The following is a 17,326-nucleotide window of genomic DNA, read 5'->3' as shown; positions in this document are numbered from 1 at the left end:
GTTTTGGCCCCGTGGAGTACTTTGCCGGTGTAGTATATGGGCTGGTGGGTTCGACTCTCGTTCTTCCGGACGAGTACCGAACTAACCACCTCTGGGGCGGTAGCCAAATAAAGGTATAATGTTTCTCCGACCTCTGGCTTTGCAAGCAGGGGTGGAGAAATCAGGTACTTCTTCAAATCTTCGAAGGCTTGCCGGCACTCATTCGACCAAGAGAAGTCCTTCGTCTGCCTCAGGGTTTGAAGAATGGGAGACACCTCTCAGCCGACCGAGAGATGAATCAGCTGAGCACGATGATCTTTCCATTGAGCTGCTGCACCTCTTTTTTACTGTTCGGATGCCGCATATCGATGATCGCCTTTATCTTTTCGGGGTTGGCCTCGATTCCATGTTGAGAAATGAGGAACCTGAGGAACTTCCCCAAAGCTACCCCGAAGGCGCACTTGGTCGGATTTAACTTCATCCGATGTTACCGAAGAGTGCGAAAGATTTCTTCCAAGTCTTGGACATGGTCTGAAGCCTGTGTGCTCTTCACCAGCATGTCGTCCACGTACACCTCCATGTTGTGTCCGATTTGATTCTTGAAGACTTTATTGATGAGGCATTGATAGGTGGCTCCGGCATTCTTCAGACCGAAGGGCATCACTCTGTAGCAGTAAAGGCCCTTGGCGGTCACGAAGGCCGTATGCTCTTCATCCTCGGGCGCCATCCGGATTTGGTTATATCCAGCGAAGGCATCCATGAAGCTGAGCAGTCGATAGCCGTACGTCGCATCCATCAGTTGGTCGATCTTCGACAGTGAAAAGCTGTCCTTCAGGCAGGCCCGATTCAAGTCGGTGTAGACGATACAGATCCTCCACTTTCCATTGGCTTTCTTCACCATGACGACATTTGTGAGCCAGTCGGGATAGGTAGTTTCTCTGATGAAGCCCGTCTCGAGTAGCTTGTCCACTTCCTCGTCGATGGCCCTCTGTCTTTCGGGGGCGAAAGGCCATTTTTTCTATCTCACCGGCCTCACGCCAGGGGCGATGTTGAGTCGGTGAGTTATTGCCTCTGGAGGGATGCCGAATATATCCACTGCCGACCAAGCGAATACATCGGCGTTGGCCTTTAGTAGCTTTAGCAGCTACTGTCGCTCCGGGTCGGACAATTGCGATCCGACCCAAACGATCTGTTCAGGATTCTTTGTCATCGGGATGAAAATCAGCTGTTCAGCCGATTCACCCCGCTCCTCTTCCCGTTGGTCCAGCTTGTCGACCGATAGGGAGTCCTTCGATTCGTTGCTTTGTGTAGAGATTTGGAAGCATCGCCGAGCGAGTTGTTGATCCCCGCGTATTTCTCCGATTCTGTTTTTAGTCAAAAACCGAACCAGCAAATGGTATATCGAGACGATCGCTCTGAGGGCGTTTAGTCCAGGCCTTCCAAGTATGGCGTTGTAGGCCGAAGGTACTTGGACGATCGTGAATGTCATGTGGACGGTGCTTTATTTTGATTCGGTCTCAGCTGTCACGGGAAGAATAATTTCTCTTTCCATCGCGACGGCTTCTTCAGCGAAATCCACTAAGGGCGTAGAGACTCTCCTGAGTCGGTCGGTCGACAGTCGCATTTGGGAGAAAGCCGAATAAAACAAAATATTAGTGGAGCTTCCATTATCGACAAGAATCCTCTTTACATCATAGTTCGCTATTATTGCCGAGACAACAACAGCATCATCATGGGGAGTTTGGATTCTCCGAGCATCCTCATCTGTGAAGATGATTACATTGTCCTGGCACGGCCTCTTCATCGACTCTTCTTCAGCAGTCGTTCCCCGATCCAGTCATTTGGAGATCATATTGATGACTCCAGCAGTGGGCTGGTTATTCGCTGCCTCTTCAGTCGGTTGGGGTCGTTGGTCGTTAAGGGGCCGAGTTGGCAGGTCCCTTCGGTACTTTTTGAGATAGCCTCGTCGTATGAGGTCCTCTATTTCATCCTTGAGTTGGATGCATTGCTCGGTGTTGTGACCGTGGCTCCGATGGAACCGACAGTATCTTCTCCGGTCGAGGCCTTTTGCCTTCAGAGGCGGAGGCCGTCGCAGATATTTCGCTCCTTCGATCTCCATCAGAATCTGCGCATGAGGAGCAGAGAGGGGAGTGTAGGAGTCATACCTGCGATGCACCGGTCTCGGACTCCACCGTCAGGGCGATCTCAAGCTCCATCGTCGGGACGAGACCCGTTTGTCGGTCGAGGGCCTGCTGGGTTCAACAGGAGCCCGACTTTTCTTCTGCTTCTCCTTCTGGTCCGTGCTCTCGATCAGGCACCGGTTGGAAGCTCCTTCGTCCGTGCGCATGTATTTGTATACGCGCTCCAACAATTCGGCGTACATCCGGGGGAGGGTCTTATCCAGAGAATATGTGAACCGGGACCCCCTTAGCCCCCTCTTTATGGCCGAAATAGTCATGTCTTTGTTGAGGTCCCGGACCTCAAGAGTGACCGCATTGAATTGGGCCACAAAGTGTCGTAGTGTCTCATTTTTTCTCTGCTTGAGGGAGAAAAGACTGTCCGAAGTTCGTGGCGGCTTCTGGCTGGTGCTGAAATAGGCCATGAAGGAATGTTCTAGCTATCCGAAGAAGTGGATACTTTCCGAGCGGAGGTCGGAGTACCAGGCCCTGGCAACTTTGCGGAGTGTGGTGGGGAAGTCGATGCAAAGGAGGACATCGGTTGCCCCTTGAATTGTCATGAGAGCCTTGTAGCTCTCCAGATGGTCAATTGGATCGGTGGAGCCGTCGTAAGGCTCCACATGAGGCATCTTGAACCGACTAGGGATCGGTTCATCGAGGATAAATCGGGAGAGAGGTTGGGTGGTCCGGAAGTCGACGTCGTTCGAAGACTTCTGGCCATCCGCTTGGAGCTGGGCAAGCCGACAGTCGATTTTTTCGAACTTGCGCTCGTAGTCGTCTAACCGTCGGTGTTGAGAAACCCCAGGGGTCGATCCTCCCGACGAATTTGAGAGTGAGACGGACGGTGTCCGCAGCCGCTTCTCCTTCCTCGCTCGCTCCAGCTGGGAAGGAGAGAGACGTCGAGACCGGCGGGTGTCACGCTGTGGCCGCCTCCCCCCTTCTTGGTGGGAGTGATGAGACGGCTGGTCTTAAGGAGGAGACGGAGGTCGATGCGGGCGTCGGTGGCTGTTTTTGGACGGCATAGGGTGCGCCGCCGGTTGTTCTGCCGGCGGTCGCGGCAACTGAGTCGGTTGCTGTTGGAGATTTTTGACCACGTCCGTCAGAACGGTCATTTGCCGCACAATCGCTGCGATCTGTGCCTCCATGGTCATCGCCGGGTGCGGAGAGTTGGGTTCCGCTATGGAGGGTGAAGGAGAGGCCTCTTCTCAATGGGAAGAGCGCCTCGCCGACCCGGTAGCTCTCGATCGCTGAGCTCTGATTTTTGTCATCTCGAGAGATCTCTTCAAGCTTCTGTGGAGCTCGTTGTCTTACCTCTGTCGAGCTCCTTCCTGGCGCGCCAAATCTGTTGCGGTCAATCCCCCCGTCGCCCGGTCACTAAGATCGTGCACGTGCAAGAGAAGTTCTCACAGACTGGAGATGCCTCCGGCGGGGACCCTCCGACGGTCAAGTCAGAGAGGAGACTAGGCAACAGTGAAAAATCAGAGACTCAGCTCGAGAAAGCTTGCTTAGAACTTGAGAAAGCTTGAGAGCTGGAGGAAGCTTACCAAGACTGTTGCCTTACCCTATTTTATAATAGAATGCGGTATGGTCCCGCCATTAATGGTACAGACAACTGGAGAGTTATCACATCGTCGGGGGCTGTCAAGTCACCGTGGGCTGTCAAATCGTCGTGGGTTGTCAGAATCAACCCATGTCCTTGGCAGGACAATGCCCCAGGGCGGTCGCACAGCATATCTTTGACAGGACAACAGCCCATAGCGGTCGTACGGCGTTTGGGTGGGCTGGCCGATTATACGTCGGTATTCGACTGTCGGGACGTCGGGTGATGATCCGGAGACACCATCGGCTGATCTGGTGTCTTGCTGAAGTCGGACGTCGGCTGCCACCCCCGACAGTGAGTCGGTGATTTGAACTCGACTGGTTGGGAACAGTATGGTTCTGTTCGACCGACATACCTTCGGTCGCATATTGTCGGCAGTCATTGTCGGAGCCGTCGATCGGTCCGATCGATAGAGTCGGACGTCGGTCGGATAGGTTCGAGGATAAGTCGGCGTAAAGGAGTCGGTCGGTATATCCCAACAGGATCCTTCCTGAAACGACAATTAAAATAGTATCTTTCCCGAGGTGACAGCGATAGCGGTACAAAAAAGCAGCAAGCTACAAGAAATCGTTCATTCACGAGAGATCAAGGTTTTATGTGCAAAACACCAATGGGGAAGATAACACGGTACTGAGTCCAATCAATCTTCGGCCATCTCCAAGAAATAATAGGATTACAAGGCTCAATTTTCTTCCTGGCTAATCCAAGGATCATACATCAGTGAATCCCTCTCCCGAATCACATATCAAAAGAAACCTCTTTCGACCCATAAAATGAAGCGACAGTACAAATGGATTACAACATCATTAGGGTACACCTAGAGACAACATGAAGAGATATAAGAAACTCTTGGCACACACAAGAAATTCATCCCCATAAAAAAGAAAAAGGCAAATTGCAGATACAGAGGGTATTGGGATAGAATCATCCACATGGAGCTCTCAGAATCTTTTGAATGATACCCTTATGGGAACTATCATGAATTTACAGATGGACCTTCACAAAGGTCCGCCTTTTCCTTATGGCCTCCTTCTCTTGTAGAGCTGATGGGGCTTCCTTCACCCCCTTCTTCCAATAGGAAGAAGCTCTCCCAGAGAGAGAAAGGTTTGGCATGTTTGGTTGGAGAAAGTTATAGTTTAGAATGGGAATAAGAATGACTACTATTCTAGCCCTTCGATCAAAGGGAATTCTATTCTCATCCCAATTCTGAAGAAAAATATAAATGTCTAGATTCTCTAAAGTTCAATTTTTATTCTTAATATTTAAATTTATTTCTATTTCGATCGTGAATCAAATGCACCGGAATACATGTATTCCTATGTCACTTCATTTTAATTCCGATTATGAACCGAGACCATCATAGCTTTCCGCTCATGCTTTTCTTTTATAAAAGAGGATTGGAAATTTGGAATGAGCTTCAATCGCGCTGTTGCATTCCCGTGAACTAGGGTGGATGATACGCAGACGCATCTTCTCATGAGAAGGGATACCTGGTAACCATCTAGCTTGTTTCCACCAGCATCTCAAACTGAAGCTATTACTCCAGCGCATCCAATCCTCCATTGATCATGACATGATCGGAGGTTGGCCATGTTTCTGGGTGCATAGCTGGGTGTTCGTCCCTTGTGATATACTTCCATTTCCACAAATCATTTATAATGAACAGTAACCACCACTGTTGGTCGCAGGCACATATGAGAAAGTAGCAGCTCTATGAAATAATATCATGGCGTATCTTGCGTTCATCATTACGAATATCCTCCCGGCGGGGCCCCCACTCATGGGCTGCTGGGCCTGTCCCCCTCCCTCGCGACACCTCAGACCCTCCCCTGAAAACCCCTTATCCTATCAAGGAAAATTCTCCGGGGCCCAGTTTGGCTTCATGCCACGTTTCGCTATCTTAACTTGCAGAGATAAAACCCTCTCGTTGCAGGATGCTGTAATTAGCTCCATGGACCTTTAGGTTTCACCCTCGATCCCCAGACAAAGGTCCCTGGAGAGGCCCATATGTCGGCCCACGTGGCGCCCGCTCCCTCACGTGTCGAGCCACGGGCCCACAACCCTGTCGGCTTGTCGCCCTAGCCCAACGACGAGGGGGACCCCGCCCACCACCGCTAGCTTCGGAGGTGCAGCGATATTATTATCCACGAGATTTTCCGAGCGTTACGTTGCGGAACCTAAACTTGTTCGAAAGCCGAGTGCTGGGAGGGAAACACGGTGGAAGCAATGGTCTCCCCAGTTTAAGGCTCGCCAGTTCTTCTTTAGTTTCGTGTTGTTTTCGCGTTGCTTTTATGTTATAATATTCTTTTCTTTCTCGAGAAGTTAATCCGTAACCGGAAGGTTATTTTAACAATTAATTTTGGTTAGGAGGATAAGATGGGAGTGGAACTTAGGAGGATGATGACGTCCAGCCAACGAGGAGCGATGTGACTTGGCATTTGCATGATGGTCCAGTTGCGTTGAACATTAATGGACTTTTTTCTACCCGTAAATCCTACATTATTCTGTTGTTAATTATTCTGCTTTAATAACTACAGGGGGGCAGGGGGGTTTTTAGTCGGAAGTCATTAAAAAGAAAAGAAAAAGGATAATTCAGGTCCCTGGATCAATAAACTAACCACGTTTTAATATGTTCTCATGGTTCAGTTGTCTAGGTAGCTAATTATGATTTCCTTGAGGTAATCAAGCTTGGTTCTTTTATAGACTACTCATATGTATGTTTGGATATTCTACTATACGTGTTTCCAGCTAGAAAAGGTTGCTTCATCCAAAAAAATCATGCTAACCAAAAATTATGCGATGGCAATTTGCTAAGTGGATATCAAAGAGTAGATGGTTTGTGACCATCAATAACATGAAAAATAGGTGATTGTTGACTATTAACTGCACATAAAAAGAAGAGTGCAAAGTAATTCAATTAATAAAGTAGTTGGTTTACCAAAAAAAAAAAAAAAGTTGTTGAAGGTTGGGTATCATTGATTAAAGTGGAAGTTCCCCCATTCATCATAATTCATGATCTCAATAGATAGAGAAATATTTAAGGGCTAAATAGTAAGATCTATTTGAATGAATGGACTGAAAATCCAATTTGATTAAAGCCACCTCACTCAAAAATCATTTTTGGATATTTATAGATATAGATCTAACCTAGACAGTAATTTTATTATCAAACTATTTGTGCTAATCCAAATCACGAATCCAATAAAATTTTCAGCCTAATCATCTAAACATACATACTCTTAAATAAATACTTATATATAATATCAATAAAAAAAGGATTTTGAAATACCTAAAATTTAACATGATCTGTGCTAACTTATTAGTAGCAGGTGAAAGTATGAGATTACCAAAAACTGATAATAGAGCATGGAGCCGCTATATATAATATAAGACGTAGAAAGGTAGTGATTTATTTTAAATGAAGAAAAATACTCAAAAGGAGTCAACTAAGAAGTCATTTTCTTTTTTTATTATTACTTGAATCTCTTGATTTTGTTCAAGAATGATTGTTTAAGTTCCATAATGGGAGAAAAAGAAACAAGTGCTGCAAGTTTTTTTAGTATGAAATAATGGCATAGAATACCGACAATACACGTGATTAACATGCCTGTGTGTGTGTGGGTGTGTGTGTGTGTGAAGTTCATGCACCAAAGTGAAGCATGTTGGAGGTCACAATCACTCTTGACGGTGAAGAGAGATTTGATGGAGGTTTAGAATTTACTTGGTTAACCTATAAACTAGATGAAAAAATCTACTCAAAACGAACTCATACAATTGTCGCGACCTGCTCCTACTAGTATCAAAGGTGGGGCTCATGTATAAAGCATTAGATTCAATAAGGAGATCTTTGCAACGTCCGACCTCCACCGGAAAACCAGCAGGATGGATATGTTGGTGGGAAGAGTGCTGCACTAGATGTTATGCGACATGTGTTCAATAAGGAAATTAAACAATGCACAAATAATACTTGATGCATTCTTCTCTGGACAACTCCCAACTCACAACATATAGCATCCGAGGATCACATGAAGAGTTCATGTGCCAAATAAACGTGAATCGAGTGTTACTACAAAATGGATGCTTAATATGTAGTAGTTTATTTATTTAAATGCATTCAAATGTAGCCTATATTAATATGTATCAAAATTTATTTTACATGTTTTAAAAAATTTAAATTTTGATTAAAAATAAATTTTTGATAAAGTAAGAGAGATATATTAGATAGTTTGATAAAATTGAGTTTTACATCCATATTTTTTTAATTTTTATGATTGATTTTGAAAATTTGTGAGTTCCTCTCCACCACCAGATATATTCGGATTAGAATTATAAAAATTAAAGCAGGATTGGTTCTTTTGTGATTTCAGGTGCCGGTAAACTTTTGATCATTGATTGGTTTGGAATCGGACAACTGAAAGTATGATTATTTTTGCATCTAAAGTTAAAATTTTTTATATAATATATATATATATTAATTTTTATTTATATCTTACGTGGGTACAAGACTGGTCCGGGACCACATTTCTCCGTTCGTCCCTTGTTTCCCACCCTAGCCTCCACTCGGCAGACAGGCATCTTGATTTGCCTACCTTTGTCTCTTCAGAAAGGAAAAATTAGGGAATACCATCTCAACCTCCGGAGCCTTTTTGATCAGGACCACCGCTTGCAAGGCCACTCAGGCTACCTGGCCGGCCGAGCTGGTGCCGTACCATAACTGGCTCACCTAATTTTGTATCATTATATTTCTTCTCCTGCCAGCAAGTTGGCAGCTTTTCCGGAGGTGGTCCAATTCCAGAAAGAAAACAACTATACGATACCGTTGCACAAGATATCGCCGACATATTCTCGATAAGATATATAATCCGAACCGAGAATTTGCCTCTTGACTACGTCCACAAGTCACGAGATGGAGCCCATGGGATTGGGTTTCGACCCCTTTTTTTATTCCAATTATTATTATAATGTATTTTTTTTTTAAACGACGTTAAGGTGCCGTTTCCTTCCGGTCCGACTGCCATCCTTCATGGTAGCGGACCGTGGTCGCATCTTTCGCGCCAAGAAAGGATTCATCTTTCTTCATGCGAGTCCACCGTTGGATCGAAATGAACGAAGGGGTTCGAATGCTTGAAGATCTGTGCGCAGCATGATCTAATCGTTAGTACTGCCAAAAGTGAGAGGTACAAGGGCAGCCCGATGTTTTGCCTGCCCGAGCGGAGCATCTGAGCCGCACCCTAGTGGACACCCACAAACTCGCCGCATTAGTCTTGAATCCAGCGTTGGGACTACATGGATCGCCGTGTGTATACCGTTTGCTTTGATAATAAAACGAGACGTGGAAGACAAAAACAAAAGCGAGGGCCTTCGACCAAAAACCAGAGAACAGTTTAGTACAGGCAAAATGCTTGGGCCAGTCACAACGTGCCAGTCGTTCGTTTAACCTCTTAATTACGTGATACTTAAATGGTCCAAGCCAAGCCCCTTGCAACGTTTTTGCTTGCTTCCCAGTGAATATTGATAAATAGTAATAATCTAATATTTTACTACTAGTTTATAACTAATGCGATATATTATATCAAAAAAAAAAAAAATGCAGTGATATTGATTAAATGAACACCAAAATTAATTTACTGTTGTAATGTATATGATTAAATGTAACAGGCGTGTTTATAAAAAAAAAAAAAAACCGGCGTGTTTTGGGTGCGCAAGCGTAGGTGCGCGTCATGTCCGTTACAGGGAACCACCAACTTATATAACCAGTCCCGCACCCAGTGTGAACCCTTGTCTCCTGTTCGCGGTTCCCTACTTTTGGCTCGCTTTTTTCCTTTGTCGCACACATGTTCTCACCCAAACACGACTCCCCAAACCCTCTGTTCTTAAAAGGGTTTCACCACTGGAAGCATCCTCCCGTCACCACTCCTCTTTGAACCCTGGAAGGAGACTTCTCTGAGACCCAGAGAGTGAAAAAGAGAGAGATGAAAGGTGTTGGCGGTTTCAATGCAGGAGCAGCCTCGTCGGGGTCGACGTCGGCGGCGGAGGTGGTTGAGAAGGACTACGTGGGGCTCTCGGAGGCAACCTCCTCGCACCCCGCCGCTGTGGAGGAGGCAGCGGAGGGGGGGAGGAGAGAGGAGGACGAAGAGGACCTGGAGCTGGGGTTGAGCCTGGGGACGAAGAATGTCGCCGGCGGTGGTGGTGGCAAGGCGGCGGCGGCGGCACCGTGGGGGCAGTCTTGCAGGATTCTGACCGCCAATGACTTCCCTTCTCTGGTGTCCCGTCCTTCGCCTAAGTCGTCCTCCACATCCTCCGTTTCCTCCTCCTCCGCTGCCTTAGGGGGTGGAGCGGGTGGCGGCGGCGTCGCTGGGACCAAGAGGGCCGCAGACTCCGTTGCTCCGGAAGTCGTTGGATCCGGTCACCCTCCCAGGTGAGCTTTAGACTCTCTTTCTTTACCCGTGTCGATTTTTTTTTTTTTTTTTTTTCAAATGGTTTTTTCGTGCAATGGGTCTCTTTGATATTTTGTTTTGTTTTTAATATTTTGGTCGACATTTCTCTTCGCTTCTTTTCTTCAAATGTTTGTGGATTTTGTCCGGCTTTAATCTCTTTTTTTTTTTTTTTTTCTTTTAATGTTGAATAGGAAAACCGTCACGGTTTGTATCTGCTCCTTGATCTTTACTCCTTTTTTTTTTTTTTTCTTTTTGGTTTTTCTCCAAGCTTTTTGTTTATTTTTAATTTAATTTTATTCTCTTTCTGATCTGTGTGATCCTTTTTTATTTACTTTTATTCTCTTTCTGATCTGTGTGATCCATGAAGTTGTTGGTGCTCAAGTTCTACCTAATTATTCCTAGTCTTTTTCAATACTCTGCACTTGCTTATTTTTCCCCATTTTTTGAAGAATACTTTTCCAATTTTCTACTGACTGGTTACCTTTTTTTATTGAAATATTTTTTATTATCCACTTGAGTTTTTCTTCTCAGTAAAGTTTTCTTTCGATTTATTTACCCTACTTCCTTCCCAAATAAGGCAGCATTATTACTACTCCTAACATATTGATACTTTCTAACTCCATTATGGGAACTCAATAAAGGGTGTCTCTCTTGAACTTAATTATGTTATGCTTCAAAAAAGAATGGGAAATGATGCATCTAAGCTGGTAATAGCATAGCTATGCCAATCAAAGGAAAAAGGGGGAGTAAAGGGTAAAAATAAATGAAAATATGAAGACATAGTTGGCATAAATTGTTGATATCTGGAGAATTCTTGGATTGCTATTTACTGTTTTTTTCTTTGGTAGAGCAGTCAGGTAGTGGTGGGATGGCCACCTATAAGGGCATTCAGGATGAACAGCTTGTTTAACCAATCGAAAGATAATGCCTCTGGGACTAATGCCACCACCCACAAGAAGACCAACAGCAACAACACCAATATGAAGGAAGCCAACGGGAACGATGACCAGGATAACAAAGGGAGGACTGCTGGGTGCTCTCGTTTTGTTAAGGTGAACATGGATGGAGATCCCATTGGGAGGAAGGTGGATCTCAATGCTCATCACTCTTATGAAACCCTTGCACTCTCTCTGGAGCTCATGTTTCACAAACCCACCATGGCCCTCAGTACCTTCGTCCGTAAGCTCCAGCCTCCTAAATTCCCTTGGTTTTACGCTAGCTATAGTTAAATCAATCTCTCCATAGGTTTGTTCTCGAAAAGTCACATTAGCTGAAATATTATAAGATGTAGTTGGAAAAAATATTCCTTTTTTCTGGATCATTCAACCTTTTATTGTTGACTCTGTGGTTTCCATTGTCCAATTGTTTAACAGGTAAGACTGCTTTGATGCAGTCTACTTGTATATACCAAATAACGGCTGAAGTTATGTCTTTTGTTTTTTTGATAATATTGGCATGGATGGAAATTTGATTTGGTTATGGTGGATGATGCAGATGGTGTGAAGGCCTCAAAGTTGTGGGATGGCTCTTCTGAATTTGCTCTTACCTATGAAGACAAGGATGGGGACTTGATGCTGGTTGGAGATGTCCCTTGGGGGTAGGCATTCTTTCCATTCCATACTTATCACAAATGAGCTAAGGGAGCATCACGAGCAAATTGCTTAATGGCAGGCTTCTTGCACTGGATGTTGGTAAAATGGAGTCTCAAACGCCATTAATGTAGAATAAAGTGCATAGGGTGCTTGGCTATGTAATTCAAAAATAGCATAGATTTGCTTTTAGATCAATATTTCTGCAACTGCACAAGATGTTGATTCTTATTTTTCTACCTTACATTCACATGGTTGCATGGTATGCAATACTCTAAATTCTAATTTGTGTTTTAAATGCAGAATGTTCTTGGACACTGTCAAGAGACTTAGAATTATGAGGACCGCCGATGCCAGTGGGCTTGGTAAGTGAGTTTCTGCAATCAACTTAGGAAAGTCAGGGTGGGTTAACCTTTGATGTGCCTTTATCAATATTCTTATATTCTGACAAAATTGAATATGAACACAATTAAGGATGGGGTATTCCATAATGAAGTAAATATCATGGCCATGGTTCTTTCAAGTGAAAGTTAACAAATCTGATGGGACTGACCAACATGCCCCTTTGCAGTTTTCCTTTAGAGTTAGATCATGTTTGTGAAGTTTTGCGCAGAATGATATCTTGTTGATATCTTTGAACTTTGATCTGATTTTGTTGCAGCTTCAAGGTTCCAATCCTCCAATAAATCTTATGAGTTAATACGAGGCAAGCCTTGAGAGGAGATGAAAGAACAAGTGCTGTTGACTATATCGAGAAAAAGAAAAGGTAGAAGAATAGACAAAGACAAGATCTTTTCCTTTTTGCTTTTCTCTTGGGTGAAGCCAGGATCACAACTACCCATTTGTTTGATTTTGCCCTGCTAGAACCCCTTTCTTGGGTAAAGCACCCCTCTTGTTGGGTGGGTTGCAAGGTACACCAATATGTTTCCAATCTCTCTGTAGCTCCATGCATATGACCAGTATATGTGAATGGTGCTTCCAATAGTGTAAATATTGCCGTCTGTTTGCTTCAGGATTTGAGGGATAAGATGAGCTTTATCTGTTTCACATATCCTGGTGAAATAGATGATTTTGAATGTTTAGTGTTGTTTATCGAATTGCAAAATTATTTCATTCGAGAGGCTAGCTTTCCAGTATTTTGGCTCTGGTAAGATGGCATTTCTCTATTGCTTTTATCTGACTCTGCCGGTGATGCATGTTTTTGGTATCTTTGTGCCTACATGAATAGATATGGAAACATGCTTTAGCTCTGTTTGAACCCTGCTGTACCATGTTGGTGGTGGAGAGGCATGTTCCTGAACTGTACTGGAGAATACGATTTCTGGAAATCTAATATGTTGCACCTTTATTCATTGTAATTTTTTGGGGTATCGGCATGGCAGAATTCCTTTTTGGGGTATCGGCATGGCAGAATTCTTGGATGGTGCAGCTTAAGCCTCATGGCAGTGTCTTATCAGTGGACTATTTCTCCTGGCCCACATTGCTGGGAGTATTTGTTCTGTTACAGTTGCAAGGTATGATTAGACCTAATGGTCTAAATCCGATTACAAGGGACAATGTATCCAGCCCACAAAGCACAACCATGTGCTTGCAAATGGGAACGAATGTCTCATGACCACCGTTGGAGCTGCCGGGGATCCAACCGAAACATTCTCATCGCATAGCAGATGCGTGCTCTGGTACTGCTGAATAAAATGGTTGGCGATCTCCTGATTCTTTGAAAAGAATCTTTTTGCGAGCCAACATCGTCATTTCAATCCTCGCTACTGGGCCCAGTATGGGCTTGTGTAGGGTGTTTTAAGTGGAGGTATCCCATATATACATTTAGGATGCTTGCAGTACGGATTTGGTGGCCATTTGATTTTGTTCGGGTTGAAGGTTGGATACCAGTTGGATATGTGACCCAAACACGTAAAATCTGACCTCTGTTTTGATGAGAACCAACAGGAAGTTATATAGGACACTTATGCTAAGGGTTTATTTGGATAATTGGACTGAAAATTTTATTAGATTATAAGTTGGGCCGGTGTAATCAGTAAAATTATAGAATTATAGGTTGGGCTAGATCTTATTCATAGCGATCCGAAAGCAATTTTAGTGTGAGCTGGTTCGAATTCCATTGAAAGAAAAAAGATCTACCGGATTTTTTTCTTCTCGAGGGATTCGAGCCGGTCCATAATATGAGTTTAGTCTAATAGTAATCTTATGATTTTGAGCCTATGCGAAGAAGAAAAAATCTATAGGCTGAGCCCAATCCATGGATGTCATAGGATTTTCGGTCTCATCATTCAAACAAGTCTTAAGTGACTTGATTTTCCTTATGCGCCGGCCGCTCTACATCAAAAGAATAGGGACTCAGTTCCATCCTTGCATTTTTTAATCTCTCTAACGGAATACTTGTGACCATACTCTATGCGTGTTCCCTGCTTAATTTCCACCTACCGTCTCCTTTTCCTCAACTTCATACCTTTTGAGCAATTGAGATTTCAAAGTTCAGAATGGTTACGGTCATCATGTTTGGGCAGCTATCTACGTTACACGTATGTTAAAATTGTCTTTTGTGGCTGGTGGGATCCTTTCATTATCAATGGCAGTGGTTTCGTGATGCGGTAATTTAATTAGATGTCGGAAAAAAAAAATTTAGGCTTTGATGTCTGCATCGTTCTTTGTTTCAGTTATGAAGTACCTTTTGAATCTTACTCCTTAATTTTATCATTTTTACTTGATTTGAATAAAATTATCAAGGATAGGAACTGTACGTGGAAGAAGAAAAAATAAGAATAAATTTTGTGTTTTATCGCAATCGTAAACATATTGACAACCTGACAGATCTAATACGACTCCCTTTCTTAACTTTTCAAACTAAATAAATTTTCCTGTCATCATTTTTGATAGGGCATGAATCCTCTAATATGCATGCGATACACTATACGATACGATATATCATATATACTGTCCATCACACGATAAATTGCTGTGCATGACAGCATACAGTGTACATTGCGCAGCCCACTGCGCACGCGGCTGTGCATGCCGTGCACTGCAACGCGCAGTGCATAGCAGAAAATCCACATTATTTTTTATAAAGCATCTTTATAACAAACAATATTTTGCTTACTTAAATCTATCACGGTTATCAAACCTCAAGAGAATTCCTTCCAAAAAATTTAAAGGGGATATGCGATCGGAATCGAAATTGAAATAGAAATCAGAATGAATTAGAATCAAAATTGAAATGACCTAATCCTCCAAAGCGTTTGGATGGTATCCGCAATCAAAATCGAAATGGATGATTTCCATTATCATTATTTAGTTCGTACAAAGAATGAAATCAGAGTCAACTCAAATTTTTATTTTTATTTTTAACTAAAAATAAAAACAATCTAATCTCTTTATATTAATAAAATAAGAGTGGCCCACAATCTTCCTCTTTTAAGTCAAAAAAAAAATTCCAATCCCAAATTTCTAGTTAGCAGCGACCTTGTCTAGTTTCCAACTCCCCTTTCGAGTGCATTCTCTACAAAAGAAAAAAAATCCCCTCCACCTCCCCATCCCCTCCACCCTCGCCAATTGCCGGCTCTCATCTAGTCTCATGCCGCTCCGTCGCCTATGCCGCCGCCCACTCGACCGTCACCATCTCGTCCTCCTCCATGTCGGACCTATGCACTATGCTATCGCTGCCTGCCCCCTCGAAGTTATCGAGATGGATGACTCCTGCACCGTCCACCCATGCCCCCGCTTCTACTATGCCTACGGCGATGGTATCCTTGTTGCCTGCCTCCACTGTGGGCCCCTCTCCATCGGGCCCCTCCACCTCTTGAGCTTCATCTTTGCCTACGCCCACTTTGCCCTCGCCGAGCCCATCGACGTCACTGGCTTAGACCGTGCCGGTCCCTTTTCTCTCCCTTCCCAGCTCGCCGCCTTCTCCCCCTCCCTCACCGCCCACTTCTCCTATTGTCTCGTCTCCCACTCTTTTCGTCTTGACCGCCTCCTTTGGCCGCAAGATCGAGGTCGAACTTGACGATCGCGATGCTGCCCCTGCCATCAATCGCCTCCGCAGTGACATCAAGCTAAAGCATATCGATTTCGATGTATTTTTTTTTAATTATCATTTCGATGGAATAAAATCTCAATCCAACAAAAAGAGTCCGGATTGGATTGGGAAGTGATTGGACCATCCCATTCCTCTTTGAAATGAAAATCGAAGAGATTGGACCATTTCCATTCCTCTTTGAAATAGAAATCGAAAAAAATTCCTCCAACCAAATAATTGAAATAAGAACAATCTATTTCGATTTTCATTCTAGACCTTAATTATCCCAACTAAACATCTTCCATGAGTCTCTGACTCGAACTGAAATATAACGGCAAACTATACACCATGTACCTTTATAGCTGTGCATCATGCCAATCACTTCCTTTTCTCTGCGCTAAGCACACCTATAATCTATAGAGCCCACAGCAAGGACGGTAGGTGATTGGCGTGGTGGTGCACAGCAACAAAGCGCACACAACGTAGGATATAATTTCTCCGAAGGTAGACCAACTCCCCAGCCCCTCCTTACCTCGTATGAGAGCTAACTGATAAGATGCATCACTAGTGAAGATTATTGCTGTGTGATAGATACACGCTGTGGAATATTTAATGGTACTCATGAATCAGGATAGCTGGACTAATGTGGCGGGAGGCGGGCATGACACATGAAAGAATGTTGGATTCACTACTCCATTACCATGCAACACCATGAATCACGCCACTTCCCACTTTCATCGATACCGAGTCCATAATATAAATTTTGAGAAGAACAAAACTCGAAGATAAGACAGCCCATACTGCTTTAGCCACATATGGCCACTGACATCATAGTCTAGTAATAAGTCTGCAGTCTCCGGTGACCTCGTCCCAACTAATCAATGATCTCACGCAAGGTAGAGCAGTCGACATTAGGTTGTTGATATAGAGAAAATTCGAAGGCACGAATTCATGCCCCTCGAACAAAACGAACAACAATAAAAAGAAGAATCGTAAGAAGATTTCTTCACATGATCCCCGAGGCATTATTCTACCAGTCAAAGGATTCGGCCTTCTGCCTACTTTTTTCTGGTCAACTGATATTGCTTTTTTCTTGAAATGGAACCCAAACTGAGCTCATAAGCAAATCTAAGTTCAGCTGTTCATGATGTAGGATATTTACGCTTAGTCCAATCATTTAGACGGCAACAAAAACAGCTACTAATTATACCGACAGAGTGGAAGGAATGGAGTAGAACTCCAAATAAGACTCCACAAAAGAATTAGATCCTTTAACATGCGGTCATGAATCGAGAAGAAGTGTCTGGCACTTCAACAAACAATCCTAGATCTTGCAACTATTTGAAAACAAATCATAAAGGCTTGCTAATTCTGAGTTGGAGCAACCGGTGGATCATAACTACTAATTCAAAGCTTGAAAAGAAATCGAAGGTTTGTAAGCCTAAACAAAATTAATCTAAAGTGCCAATACTTGTACAGAAAATTATGAACCATGACTCATTACTATGCAA

The 17,326-nt window shown here is 43.8% G+C and overlaps 1 protein-coding gene across 2 annotated transcripts; it reads left to right on the top strand.

Moving 5' to 3' along the window:
- The first annotated feature begins 9,548 nt into the window (after positions 1–9,548).
- LOC105055549 (auxin-responsive protein IAA10) lies at positions 9,549–12,858 on the top strand. 2 transcript variants are annotated; one of them, XM_010937380.4, is made up of 5 exons: positions 9,549–10,174; positions 11,047–11,372; positions 11,688–11,790; positions 12,086–12,147; positions 12,444–12,858. In XM_010937380.4, the coding sequence occupies exons 1-5, from the start codon at positions 9,729–9,731 to the stop codon at positions 12,497–12,499; spliced, it is 993 nt and encodes a 330-aa protein (XP_010935682.1). In that variant the 5' UTR covers positions 9,549–9,728; the 3' UTR covers positions 12,500–12,858. The 2 variants fall into 2 exon arrangements, 1 of the variants encoding a protein (XP_010935682.1); XR_003802299.2 differs by lacking the exon at positions 12,444–12,858 and having other exon boundaries at positions 9,586–10,174; positions 11,688–11,884.
- Positions 12,859–17,326: the final 4,468 nt, after the last annotated feature.

This window comes from Elaeis guineensis, chromosome 12 (assembly GCF_000442705.2).
Source record: "Elaeis guineensis isolate ETL-2024a chromosome 12, EG11, whole genome shotgun sequence".
Lineage (NCBI taxonomy): Eukaryota > Viridiplantae > Streptophyta > Magnoliopsida > Arecales > Arecaceae > Elaeis > Elaeis guineensis.
Note: the sequence above shows the minus strand (reverse complement) of the source record. Positions and strands in the feature narration are given on the sequence as shown.